General features: G+C 35.6%; 1 protein-coding gene across 1 annotated transcript in view; it reads left to right on the plus strand.

The window, feature by feature from the left end:
* Positions 1–14,566, plus strand: part of Morc4 (MORC family CW-type zinc finger 4) — a 51,803-nt gene that overhangs the window by 22,680 nt on the left and 14,557 nt on the right. The window contains exons 10-13 of the mRNA XM_078034437.1: positions 7,966–8,059; positions 11,610–11,734; positions 13,234–13,302; positions 13,802–13,853. Coding sequence (XP_077890563.1) covers positions 7,966–8,059; positions 11,610–11,734; positions 13,234–13,302; positions 13,802–13,853 — 340 coding nt within the window. The remainder of the gene's footprint in view (positions 1–7,965; positions 8,060–11,609; positions 11,735–13,233; positions 13,303–13,801; positions 13,854–14,566) is intronic.

The raw sequence follows: 14,566 nt of genomic DNA on the forward strand, positions 1-14,566 counted from the left end.
TATATGTAAGGGCACAGAAAGGAAATGAGTGTTCTGCAAGTATGAAGAAAGACAAAGCAAGAGGACATTTGGTATCATTTCTCCTGAAGTTCTTACAGCAATTTTTCTTAGAGTGAAAGAAAAATAATTCCCCATATCTCTTATTGTGTTCAAAACATTATAGTTAATTAAAAATTTACCTTAATTTACCTGGAACCATAAAAACTTCAGGTTTAGTGTTTCACAAAGAGAAAGCTGTTTGAATGGCAGTCCCAAGTTAATTTCAGCATAGTTGGATTTGGGTCACTCAGGCTACTCAGTGGTTATGGCAACTATGTTCCCTCAATCAAAATAAATTGATAATTTAAATATAAGTCTGACCCATAATGGAGATCTTTGACCAGCACTTGACTCTTAAGAGTGAAAATCTATAAATGACATTGGTTTAACAAAAGTCTCAGAGCTAAGTCATTTGGGTTCTCTTGAGCCAAAGGAATAAATGACTTCCAATGATTATCTAACTAATTAAAATATGTGGAATGCAAATATTAGATATTAAAAATTACTTAATACCTTTCTATGTTACCTTTGCCATCTTCCCTCCAAAATCTGTTTTGGATTTTAGACACATTAGACTTTTCATTTTTGATGTCTAATTTTGGTAGGATGAGTTTGAGATGATTACAGAAGATCTAAATAGAGATATTCTGTAAACAGCAGATTAATTCAGTTAAACATATAGGATTTCTGGCTTAAGTAGCTTAATATGTACTCTATATTAAAAGCAGAAAACTAGTACATTATCCTGCATACAGGCTTCTGATGATAGTAAATTTACACAATTTTATCCAATTCTGGCATTATTGCCCCATCCTTTTTGAGCCTGAGAGTTGAATCCATGGTGTTGCACATGGCTGAGCATGCACTGTAGAGTAGCATTTAGGTAAAAATTCAGGAATTTGAGAAAGGGATTAGAGAAGGTTATATGCTAGCATAAACTTGTCCTATGTGTATTAGAGATATCAAATCTGTAAATGATAAAAGAGATACCGGCAATCACATTGCTGGAATGTCTACAAATAAATCACCTGTAATATCACTTAACAGTTGTGGATATCAGATTTCATCTGCAATTATCAGGGATCAAACTTAAAACATTTTTAGAGTGAACTTCACTTTAAAAGATGCAATCAATGCACTGAGCACTCCACTGGTACATAAACATAGTGGGTAGGTTTTGTGGAATTTTCCAGAGAAATTCAAGACATAGTTGCTTTTTTAAAGAACCTTACAGTCTATTTGTAATAATAGATTGTCACATGTATGAAATAAATTGGACAGCGGTAACATGGCTATTTGATTAATCAAAATCTAATTAGTACGGTATAGGAAAAATGCCTGATAAGTAAATAGGGAAAGTTTGAGATATGCCTTAAAGGATACAAGATTTAGTGGGAAAAGGAATAGAATTCCAAGAGGAAGTTGTATTATGAACTAAAGTAGTGACAGGAATTCAGAATGGTAAGTGTAGAGAGTGCGGATATAAGATTGTAAGTGGAGTGAAGGGAAATCAAGTTAGATGGATAGAGTAGGGTCAGGTCCTAGACAGGGATTGGCAAATATATTCTGAGAACGTCCAGAAAGTAATTATTTGGGGCTTTGATGGCCATATTGTCTTCTTTTACAACTACTTAATTCTACCATAGTATGAAAGCATATATAGACATTAAGCAAAGAAACAAGCCTGGCTGTGTTCAGTACAAGTTTGTTCACAAAAATAGGCAGTGAGTGGGATTTGCCTTCTGGGCTACAGTTTGCTGGCCCCTGTACTAGAACCACCATTCCTGAACTATGTGTACCAGATTACACATAATGAACTCATAGGAGAGCCATGAAATATTTTAAATTTTAAGGGAAATAGCAGTACTTGATGTCTGTCTATAAACAATAGAAAGTGTCTTTAATTGTTGTAAGAAGCTACCAGAAACTTGGTGGCTTCCAATACTAATTTAACTATCTTAGAATTCTATAAGTTAAAAATTTGACCAAGATCTTGTTAGATTAAAATCAAGGATTTAAAATCAGACTGCATTCCTTTCTTGAGGCTCTAGGGGAAAATCCATTTCCTTGCCTTTTCCAACTTCTAGAGACTGCCAGCATTCCTTGGCCCAAGGCCGTCTTCCTCCAACTTCAGAGTCAGCAGTGATGGGTTGAGTCCTCCTCACTTTGCATCATTCCAGTGGCCTTGTTTCTGTCATCACATCTACTCCTCTGATTCTGACTCATCTCCCTCATTCTTCTGTTTTTAAAGACTAATAATCCTGTCTTGAGGTCAGTTGATGAATGACCTTAATTTCATCTGCAATTTTAATTCCCTCTTGCTATGTAATCTAGTGTATTCATAGGTTGTGGGAATTAGGACATAGGCATCTTTGGAGAACCATTATTTTATTTACAGGAGTCTGTCCCTTGATCTTCTGAAATTCACTTATTTCTCACATGCAAAATGTGTTCATCCCAACACATTTCACTCATGCTACAACTCCTTCCTGGTATTCCCAAAAGTAAAATCTCAGTTAAATATCATCAGTTCAGCCAGGCACATGGTACATGTCTGTTATCCCAGAGGCTTGGAAGGATGAGGCAGGAAGGTCACATGTTCAAAGCCAGCCTCAGCAACTTGGCAAGACCCAAGCAACTTAGTGAGACCCTGTCCCAAAATAAAAAATAGAAAAGGCTGGGATATGGATCAGTGGTTAAGCACCCCTGGGTTCAAGTCCTAGTACCTCCCACAAAAAAATCAGCTCAAGAGTCTCAAATCTCATGGTTTAAATCACATATGGATGATAACTCTTGAGTATGATGCATCTTGGGACAAAATTCCTCTCCATCATCACATGTCTTTGTCTCTTCCTCTCTTCTTCCCTTCTTCCTTTATTCCTTTCTCCTCTCCCTCTCCTTTTTCCTCTCCCTCTCCCTCTCCTCACCTTGCATTTTACACCTAAAATACCATAGTAGGGCAGTCACAGGACACTAGTTTTAAATCTGGGCCATGTGGGAGAGAAAATGGAAGGAAAAAAAAGAGTCACAAATACCAGGTAATATCTTAAATCCAGCTAAACAAATTTTATTAAATTTAAAAGACTGGGAATAGTTTTCTAGGGCTTGCATCTCTACCCTCTAGTCTTTGAGTTTGGTGCCTCTGGTTTTATGGTTCCACTCTTGAAATCGTCTTTCCTTGTTGATGAAGGGTAGCATGTGTTTGCAGCTGAATAGTTTCATCAGCTAGTTTCCTGGTGGTAGAAATTTGAAGTTTTAAGGTACAACAGACTACATTCATTTTACACTCTCTCTATCCTTTTCAGTCCAAGCTAAAAATTTTTGTGCTTGTGGCATTCTCAAGAACCTTGTGGAAAAAAAGAACCTTGTGAATCTCCCATGAATATCATGGATATTCACTCTATTCAACAAGAGACCCTTGACAGGTCTTTCCTAGATAATCCTATTTCTTTTCTGTCTTCAGCTGAGATTGCTGGAGAGAACTGAGTCATGTACCTAATCATTTTAAAGAGCCTTTTGTTAAGACTGTGACCTTTTGATCTATTGCAGTATTATTAAAAAGTTATCCAGCCCTACCTTTAGGTTTTTTTTTTTTTTTTCTCACTAAGCACACTTTCCTGGTGGGGAATCTCTAAGTTTCAATGTCTTCTGCAATTTGGATAGACTGAGAGTTTTCCAAATCATCAAATTATGGCTCCTTTTAACTTAACAGTTCTTCCCTCAATTTTTCTCTTTGTCCTTGCATTTTACATGAGCAACCAAAGGCCACAAACTATACTTTTAGCACTTTTCATGGAGATCTCCTCAACTAAATGTCCAATTCCATCATTTACAAGTTGTGCTTTCCACATAACTGGGGGACACTGTTCTGCTAAGTTTTCTACCACTATTTAACAAGCACCACCCTCAAGTTTTCCAGTAAGGTGCTCCTCATTTCCTTCTGAGTGTTCTTTAGTAATGCCTTTAACATCCACTTGTCTATTAACAGTCTGTTTAAAATGATTTAAGTATTCTCTAAGGCACTTTATATTTTCTCTACCATGCTTCTCCACTTCCTCTGAGCTCTCACCAGTGAAGTGTTTAAAATCTATATTTCTATTAATAATCTGTTCAAGGAAATTTAATTTTTTCTCTCATGCTCCTTAAAATTCTTCTAACCTCTGCCAATTCTCAATTCTGAAACTTAGTCCTACATTTTTAGGTATTTATCAACAGTATTGCCCATTTCTTGATACCCAAATCTGTTGTATTCTTTTTGTTCTATCATATCTTTATGAATCTGAATTTAATCTACTTACTTTCAAAGTAATCACTGGTAAGAAGAGAGTTAATTCTATCATTTTGCTATTTATTTTTAATATGCCTTATATGCTTTTGTTCCTCATTTTCTCTATTACTGTCTTATTAAAAAATTTTAAGTTGTAGATGGACACATTATCTTTATTTTATTTATTTATCTTTATGTGGTGCTGAGGATTGACCCCACTGCCTTACACATGCGAAACAAGTGCTCTACCACTGAGCCACAACCCAAGCCTACTGTCTTCTTTTTTGTTTAGCTGATACTTTTCTGTATGCTCCATAGCTGTTTACCTTGTGGTTATCATGGGGATTACATTTAACATCCTTAAGTTATGACATTAATTTGAATTTATGCCAATTTAACTTCAATTATGTATAAAAGTTCTCCTTTAACTCTGCTACTTCCACTTTCAGTTATTGATCTCACTAAATTACATCTTTGTTCATCATGTGTCCAAAACCATAAGCAAATAGATTTAATGTATTAGTTTCTTAAATTACATAATGCAATTTAATTACAAAATTTGGACTTACAAACCAAAGTCATGATAATACTGTCTTTTAGACTCTTTTCTTTTAAAGGTATCTTTTAAATTTTTTCTTATAAATGTATTATCTTAAATCCTGTAGAAAAAAATGTAGAGTTAAATATTCCAAGTATCTCTTGAATATGACAAGTTACTACTCTCTTGCTACTTTCAAGGTTCTCTTTGTTTTTGTCTTTCAGTGGCTTGATTATAGTTGTGCCTTAGTGTGAGCCACTCTGAGTTCATTCTATTTGGAATTTGTTGAGTTTCTTAGATGCATATAGTCATGTCTTTCTTCAAATTTGTGAAGTTTCAGCCATTATTTCTTCAAATATTCTCTGTCCCTTTCTCTCTTTCTTGAACTCCACAATGTGTATGTTAGATTACTAATAGTGTTCCACTGGTGCCTTAGGTTGTGCTCACTTTTATTCACTTTTTATTCTTTCTGATCCTTGGGCTTGGATAATATCTTATCTTGGAGTTTACAGATTCTTCTTCTGTCTGCTCAAACCTGCCTTTGAATCCCTCTAGTGAATTATTGATTGCAATTTTTGTACTTTTCGATGCCAGGCTTTTCTTTTTGGATTCTTTTTAGGTTTTCTGTCTCTTTATTGCAATTTCCATTTTGTTCATGAATTTCTCCTCATCTTCCGTTGGTTCTTTGGACATCTTTATATCTTTATGAGAGTTGTTTTAAAGCTTTTGGTAGATTCATTATCATATCTTTTCATGGATGGTTTCTGTTGGTTTTATTTTTCCTTTGAATGGGTCATGTTTTCCTGGGTTTTTTTTTTTTTTTTGTATGCCTTGTGATTTTTGTTGTTATTATTGAAAACTGGACATTTGAATCTAGTAACTCTGGAAATCGCATTCTCCCCCTTTCCCAGGATTTGCTGTAGTTTTTGTTTTTATTGTAGTATGTTGTCTCTGTTCTAAGGATCAGCCTGAAATATAAACTTAAGGTCTTCTTACTTGTTTTCTAATCCTGCCTTTTCCTGGGAATTCACAGTGACTTTCTTATTTTCCTCATATATGTATTTGCTTTTGAATATCTTACCTTTTAATGTCTGGCTCCCAAAACAGAAAAAGAGAAAAATGAAGGAAGTCCCCTCTTTAGCTAGAGGGTAAAGGGTTCATACCAGTAAAAGGTACAACAGAAATGGCTACCTGTCTTTTTTGTCTGTACTTCTGTGTTCAGAAAGAGCTATCAGAGATGGAAGCAGAGATCCCCAGTATTTGGAGGAAATCATCCTTTTACTTGTGCTGTGTTCTACAAATTGCTCTTAGAATACATACAGGATTGTTAGCCATGGAGTTGAAGGTGGGGGATGTGTAGCTGCTACTGTCCTAAAAAATGAAATTAACCAAAATTAACTACAATTTACCATCCAAGCTCTCTTCTAGAAGTTACAAGCCTTCAACAGATTCCTGAGTTCAAAAATACTTACATCAGACAAATTCAGCTAATGCGGTTATTATCTAGATGAGATAGATTCCATGCATACTACTCTTCCATCTTCCCAGAAGCCCATCTGATATATTTCTTTTCAGAAACACACTACCACTGAGCTTCATTCCCAGCCCTTTTTATTTCTGATATTAAGACAGGTCTCAGTAAGTTTCCCAGGCTTGCCTCAAACTTGTGATCCTCCTGCCTCAGCCTTCTAAGTCATTGGAATTATATGCACACACCATCACATGCTGCTATACTTCTTTTAAAAGCAGATTTTAGTAGATTTTTAGGGGAACACAATGTATAGTTTTATGTTCTGTGTTGAGGGAAAGATATAAATATGGAGGTAGGAACACTAGTAGGTTAGAGGGGAATAAGAGTTATAGGGGGTCTCATGATTATTTTATTCTTCTCCATAGTGAGAATCTAATTTAATATGAGTAATTGGACGTAAGATTGATTTTTTTTCTTAAGAAGAGAAAAAGTCTGCAGAAACCTTGAGGAGTGGTCCACAGGGCCCAGACATTTTTTAAAAGTATATTTTTCATTGTATATGGACACAATACCTTTATTTTATTTTATTTATTTTCTTGTGGTGCTAAGGATGGAACCCAGTGCCTCACATGTGCTAGGCAAGTGCTCTACTACTGAGCTACAACCCCAGCCAGGGCCCAGACATTCTTAAAAATTCTAAATTTATGGTGTTCTAGGTGTATATAGGTCTGTATTGGGTTGTATTCTTGGACTGTAGTGTTCTGTATAGGTCTGCATTGAGTTGTATTCTTGGGCTGTATAATTAAGTAGGAGTTATTAATTAGGAAGTTACAAGTTTTTAAATATATTTTTTTGTTGTAGATGGACACAATACCTTTATTTATTTTTATGTGGTGCTGAGGATCAAACTCAGTATCTTACACATGTGAGACAAGCACTTTACTACTGAGCCACAACCCAAGCCCAGGAAGCTACAAGTTTTTACAATTAAAATGCATGCTCTGACTTTTTTATTTTAAATGTATTTATTTATTCTAATTTGTTATATAAGACAGCAGAATGCATTTCAATTCATAGTACACATATAGAGCAAATGTTCATGTCTCTGACTTCTAAAAATCACATTTTTGGTGACCCTAAATCTACCCTTGTTTACATGGGAAGAGAGAGAAAAGAAAAAAGAGCACAAACCAGAACTCACACACAGCCTCCAATAACAGCTATATAGTAGAATGTCAAAGGGGTTTTTATCTATTAGGGCTTTACTAATATGATCAGCATTTTGATGCAGAGGAACTATATAGACATTTTTAAGTTAATATTTGATTAATTCATAAGAGATAGGGTATAGTGTTTGATCCTCTGACTTTCAACTTAATTCTCAATTACTTGTCATTATCTGACAATTAAATAACTTCCTATCAAATTACCAGTATTTGGCTCTGTCCTAGCTTTGCAGTTTGGTCCTCTGTCATAGTCTCCAGGGTCAACTTGCCTTCTCCATGATTCTACAAACCCTGAAAATTTTATAGATCTCTACTTTTTAGGTCTTGTGTCTATTTTACACAACGTGACTATTGAACATGATTAATCATTATGGATTGTTTAACGAGTGCTAAACCTTTATATACTTTTTGCATTTTCTTTCAGATTGACAATAAATGCCCTTGCCCAGAAGCTTAATGCTTATTGGAAGGAAAAGATATCTCAAGAGAATTTTGAGATCTCCGCTACAGCCAGGCCAGTAACATGAGTAATAAAATAAAGAATATGGGAAGGATTATGGGTAATGTTCATAGATCAAATCGAAGGAACAAGGGTAAAATGTTTTTCACATTAGGAAGTTTAATTCACAAATTGAGAAAGCACAGTTACTAATTGTATCATTTTTTAAACTTCTTTAGTCTGGTTTAACATTTAGGTGGTTTCAATCATAAATACGTCAGGAGTTTAGTATTTCTTGTTTCATAGAGGCAGTGTAATATAGAGGAAAATGATGGCCATTTAATTAGACATTTTTGGGCTAAATGTCTGGATTTGTTTCTTAATATTTGGGTGGGCTTGGGATGGTTATTTCATTTCTCTGAATGTATTGAATTAAGTGGCATAATGTTTTTAGCACAGTACCTGGCATAGAGTAGGTATTCATTCATTTTAGCACACTTCGCTTTCTCTTTATTCCTAGTCAATATTATTGACACTAAACTAGTATTGAAATACTGGAAACCCAGTATTAGAGAAAAAGTAGAATAGAAATAAGAGAGAGTTTATTGGATCTAAGTCAGGAAATCACAATGAAGAGGTTGAAATGCTTCTGAAAGTCAGGAAAGGAGCATAATATAGAGGATAGGCTGTATAATAACACAGTTATACTACCATTAAGACAAAAATTAACATGTTAAAACTTCATTTGGGGATGTTCCCTTTTTTTAAATGGAAGCTACCACACAAATGTATGTTTAAAAATGTGTTTCATATGCAACTATGGCTATACGTATGTTTCCACCTTATTCTAAAGATATCAGTTCATGTCCATCTTCTATATTTTTTCGAAGAAATGCATGTTAAGATGAGATGCCTTTTTACCTTTCAAATTAGCAATGATTAATGCAGTGAAACACAGATATCCATATACTGCTAGAGAGTGTATGTGCTAGAAGCAGAATTGTAATAATGCTAATTGTTTATTGATTACATATAAGCCTCACATAGTTCTAATTTTTTGTGTATTTTTTTAGTTATAGATGGTCAAAATACTTTTATTTATTTTTATGTGGTGCTGAGAATCGAACCTAATACCTCATACATGGTAGGCAAGCGCTCTATCACTGAGCCACAACCTCAGACCCTAATGTTTTTTTAAACTGACTTTTGAACCCAGGGGCAATCTACCATTGAGCTACACCTCCAGCCATTTTTATTTTTTATTTTGTGACAGGGTCTCTCTAAGTTGTAAGGCTGGCTTCAAACTTATGATCCTCCTGCTCTTGTCTCAGCCTCCCAAGTCACTAGAATTATAGGTTGGGCCACTGTTACCAGCATTTCTAAGTTTCTACATGCAGTAATTTAATCACTGTAACTCTGAAATAGACATTATTTATAGATGTAGAGACTGATAGACTGAAAGCCTATAGGTTAGAGGGACCTTCTCCTCCAAGAATGGGGAGTCCCCCTCTACCCTGGGTGTGGTGGGAGCTCCCCCTGACACCCAGGTTAGAGGGACCTTCCCCCCCAGAGCGGAGAGTCCCCCTCTACCTTGGGTGCGGTGGAAGCTCCCCCCACACCCAGGTTAGAGTGACCAAGGTAAGACAAGTAGAAAATGTTAGAGCCAAGATTCAAATATAAATGGAGGGAGACGTTCATTGTTATACTAAAGCACTCATAAGAGGTTGCGAGGGGAATGGGTAAATAAACAAGGAGAGAAGTGAAATACAGTAGATGGGGTAGAGAGACAAGATGGGAGGGGAGGGGAGGGGGGATAGTAGAGGATAGGAAAGGGAGCAGAATACAACAGTTACTAATAGGGCATTATGTAAAAATGTGGATATGTAACAGATGTGATTCTGCAATCTGTATTTGGGGTAAAAATGGGAGTTCATAACCAACTTGAATCTAATGTATGAAACATGATATGTCAATAGCTTTGTAATGTTTTGAACAACCAATAAAAAAAAAATAAAAAAATAAAAAAAAGAATGAAATGGAAAATAAATCCTAAATTAATATTGCAAAAAAAAAGATTCAAATATAGGCAACTAAAACTCTCAACCTAAGTTTTTAGCCACTACAAAGCGAGGGAATATACTACAACTTCCTTAACTTCCTGTTTAATGCAAGCATGAGCTAAAAGCCTCTCCTACCTGCCTGGATTGAAAGATCCACCGTGATTGCATATAACCCAAAACAGAGAGTTACTGCCTCTAAGTGTGCCTGAAAGAATTATACTGTCATCTTTCTACAACAGACTATTCTGTATATATGTGTACAGGCTAATATGACCTTTTTCTTTCCTCCCTCACCTCAACACTACTGCTGAAACCTTTTGCAAGGTCTGGCTTTAAATGAATCAGTGTCTGTGTAGAAATATATAGAGGTCAGGCCTGAGCTTAGAGCTTAAAGGTTATAAGTCTGGAACATCCTGCAGCTAAGAGATAGGAAGCTCTAGGTCCAAAAATGTGTATACACTGTGTTAAAACGAGTTTTAAAAAAGAAGAGACATTGTATTTGAATGGTAGAATTATGAGTGCTTTTAATTTTCTTCTTTATATCTTTCTGTATTTTCTAGTTCTTCCTAAGGAGTTTATTATATTACTTATGTAACTAAAAAAGAAGCATGTTTGAAGCAATAAAGAAAAATACTAAACTTAGGCTTAAAAGAAACACACCACTCTAATAAAATATTTAGTATTATAGCAGTATAAATATAACATACACAAAACTCACCCTAGTGGTTAAATTGGCCCAAGGTGCCCCTCTCCCCTCTTTCTGTCTTTTCTCTAGTCTTCCCTCTTTTAGCTCCATTCCACTCTTCACACCCTAGGTACTGAGTACTATTATATATGGGCCGTCTCTTTTCACAGAGAAACAAATTGTCTTTGGGGCATTGGTTACTGGATTCTATTTCTAAGAGTGGATGGGAATGGGTGTGTATTTCAAGAGTTGAACTCTGGAAGACTTCATCTTAATTTAATTCAGTTGTTGGTCTAAAGCCACCATTTCTGGTCAGGATATTTAAGCATTTTTAAAGAATAATTTTGGGAATATCAACCTAAAAATTTTGGATTGAAGCATTATAAACAAAGGGTTTTTTGAAAAAAAACAAAAAAGGGATGGGGAATATCTGCAGGGAAATGAGCAAGATGGTTTAATGACTGTGCTTCAGTGATTCCCTTAAGTGTACTTTAAATCTGTTATGTAGTTGGACAGAAGTAAATAAAATGATTCAATGGTTTTATTTCTTGGTAATAATGTAACACAGATACACACACACACACACACACACACACACACACACACATATACACGATGCCTTTTCCTAATAAACTTTTTGAGTTAAAATTATCCTGTTATTAGCTTAGAATAAAATTTGCCAAGATAAATACTATTGACCTCCATAAATAATGTCAGTGTTATCTATGAAATTCAAAATAAACACATTTCATACATCTATAACATTTCCAACATAACTCATATATAAAATTAATTATTTTCACTTTTTGTGCCTTTATAATGTAAGGCAGAGCACAGAGCTAGGATATACACAGTCACACTTCTATTTTCCCTCATTCAGGAAGATTCCTGACCAGACATGGGTACAGTGTGATGAATGTCTTAAATGGAGGAAACTTCCTGGCAAGGTGGATCCATGTACATTACCTGCAAGATGGTTTTGTTACTATAATTCCCATCCAAAATACAGGTAAGGTTCCAGGTCTCAGTATTGTACCTGAGACAACTCTTAATGTGTCTTTATATTCTAAATACTTCATCTCAATTATACACTCTTCAGCTAACATTCAAATCCCTATGCTGACTTGCCCCACCTTACTTACCCAGTCTTATTTTTCATTATATCTTAACACAAATCTTGTACTTTGGCCAGATTTGTGACTTCACTATTCCCTGCATGTGCCATGCTTACTTTTTCCTCCATGATCATCTTTCTGTTGCTTTCAGTGATCCTCTGCATTCCATCTGCCTATCCAGATCTTATCCATATCTTGTGGGACACTTTTCCCATTGACAGTAGTTTACAGTGACTTCCTGCATGTTTTGATTCATGACATTTGTTCAAATACTGTTTTGTGTTGTGGGGTGTTTTTTATATGTATATGCTTTTGCTCCTCAAGAGATTTTAAATTCTTTTTTGTTCACTTTACATGTATTGACTTTTATTTTTTAGATTATATATGACAGCAGAATGCATTACAATTCTTATTAAACATATAGAGCACAGTTTTTCATATCTCTGGTTGTATACAAAGTACATTCACAACAATTTGTGTCTTCATACATGTACTTTGGATAATAATGATCATCACATTCCACCATCATTTCTGACCCTATGCCCCTTCCCTTAATTTTAAATTCTTAAAGAATAAAGTCTTTACATTCCAGGTTAAATTGATTTTTATGTTTCTTATCGAGAATCAATGTAAACAGTACCTATTGTACATTCAGTGCTATTTGTTTAAATATTTGTCTTCCTAATATACCATGTGTTCCTTTCAGCATTCAACCTCTAAATATTGCCTGGCATATCCATTTGTGTTAACTTTAATTTAACAACTTTTTATTTGATTCAGTAATCGCATATGTCTGTAATAAGTCAGTTTGCTTCAATCCAGTTGTGACTTTCTTAAGATTCTTTTTTGCAGGATAAATGCTAATAGAAAAAAAATATTCTACAACAGAGTCTGCTTTTTAGGGGAAAATGTCTAAAATGGAGAAAATTAATTAAATGAAATCTAATGGTCTTCAGATGTGCCTAAGTACCTTTTCATGGTGAATAATGAGATCATGTGATTAGAATTTGGGACTGAGTTCTTAGAAGCTTCGTTTTTAATACTTTATTTTTTATCTGTTGACACTTAGTCCAGGAGATAGGCTTCCAGGGTACTTCACTCTCTTATAAAATGGATATAACAGTTTCTAATTATTAGGTTTTATTTGTTTTTAGGATAGTTTTTGACCATTGAATAACTTTTCAGCACTCTTTCAGTTTTTACTCATAAAATATTCTTCCTCATGCTTTACGTATTAGTGAAATTTTTTTGTTTGTTTGTTTTTACTGTGAGATCTGAACTCTATAATATTAGAGGATTGTCAAACTGCCCAGTAATAGTGCTAAGGAAAGTACATGGTAAAAGTGAAGAATACATTTTGCTTCCAAAAGATGATTTACTCTCTGTTTTGCAGGAGATGCTCTGTTCCAGAGGAACAAGAACTCATTGATGAAGACTTATATTTGAGCAAAACTAAGAAACAGTTGAGTATGCATGAGGTGATGTTCTGCATCATAAAGTAGAGGATCCTGGCCCTTTGTATTAACCCAGAGTTTTGAGAAGAAGGATAATTTTTGGTGTTCTTAAGGTTTTCCTCCTTAGCTCTCTGTTCTGCCAGTTCTTTATTCCTTCTTACCATCTCCTGAATGTCTCAACTTTGATTATCTTTAGAGTCTGTCTGTCTCTCCCCACCCCATTTCTCTCTCTCTCTCTCTCTCTCTCTCTCTCTCTCTCTTTCTCTCTCCCCCTCTCTCCCCCCTCCCTCCCTCCCTCCCTCCCTCCCTCTCCTCCAGCCCATCTCTCAGAGAGAGAGAGCATTTGAAAACTTCCTTCAGTAGTATAGTTCAGGAAGGCACCTTTAGTTACTCAATGACACACTATTTCTAACTTCAAATGAACATTATAACCTAAATCTGTAATTGGTAATCCATTTATACTTGAGACATTTCATGAGTGAACTAAATAGCACTTTTATCTTCTAGAGATCAATCTGTTGAGAAGAAGAAGATATCTATGGAAAATGAGAACCTCCAGGTGAGAAATAGTCCACTCTATTCCTTTTCTCACACACAATTTTCCCCAACAGAAGATATAGGTTGAAGAAAGCAGCAATCTTGAAATCTACATAAAATAACCATTACTTCTTGTGGTCTTTTCTTTTTATTGGAACTTTGGGTTTTGTGCTGATCTGCTGTTACTGATGCTCAGACCACCTAAAATAGAAGAGTCAAATAATTTATTTCCCAGATTTGGGTTCAGTACTGATTGTGGACAATACTGTCACTTTTGGCGTCATAGAATATTCAGGGTTGTGTCCCATCTTCTTACAGGCTGCTCCTGTTGAGTGTCTGGTTTTCCTGTCTCCTTTCTTCCAGGATTCAGGGATGATTCCTTCCTCCTTCCTCTTGGGAAGAAAGGGTGGTTCTTTGTGCCTCTCCCCAATCCCTGCTTTCAGGCTGGCTGGCTTTATAAAGACTCTGCTGTTTTGAATTTTCAGGAGCACTGTCTCTCGGACATGGTTGCCCAGCTCCGGACGCTGAAGGGTGCAATAAGGTTGGCCGTCCTTTCAGGGACACTCCTCTCCTGACAGCCACCATAGCACCCATATATCTTCCCCACCCAACCTTGCCATTCTGCATGATTTCCCTCTTGACCCTATTTCCCAGAGAGACCTGCTAGTCGCATGTTAGATTCACCTTTCACCCACTCGATCAGGGTAGGTCAGACTGGTGAGGATAGAGACAATT

The sequence above is a fragment of the Ictidomys tridecemlineatus genome, chromosome X, assembly GCF_052094955.1.
Source record: "Ictidomys tridecemlineatus isolate mIctTri1 chromosome X, mIctTri1.hap1, whole genome shotgun sequence".
NCBI classification, from domain to species: domain Eukaryota; kingdom Metazoa; phylum Chordata; class Mammalia; order Rodentia; family Sciuridae; genus Ictidomys; species Ictidomys tridecemlineatus.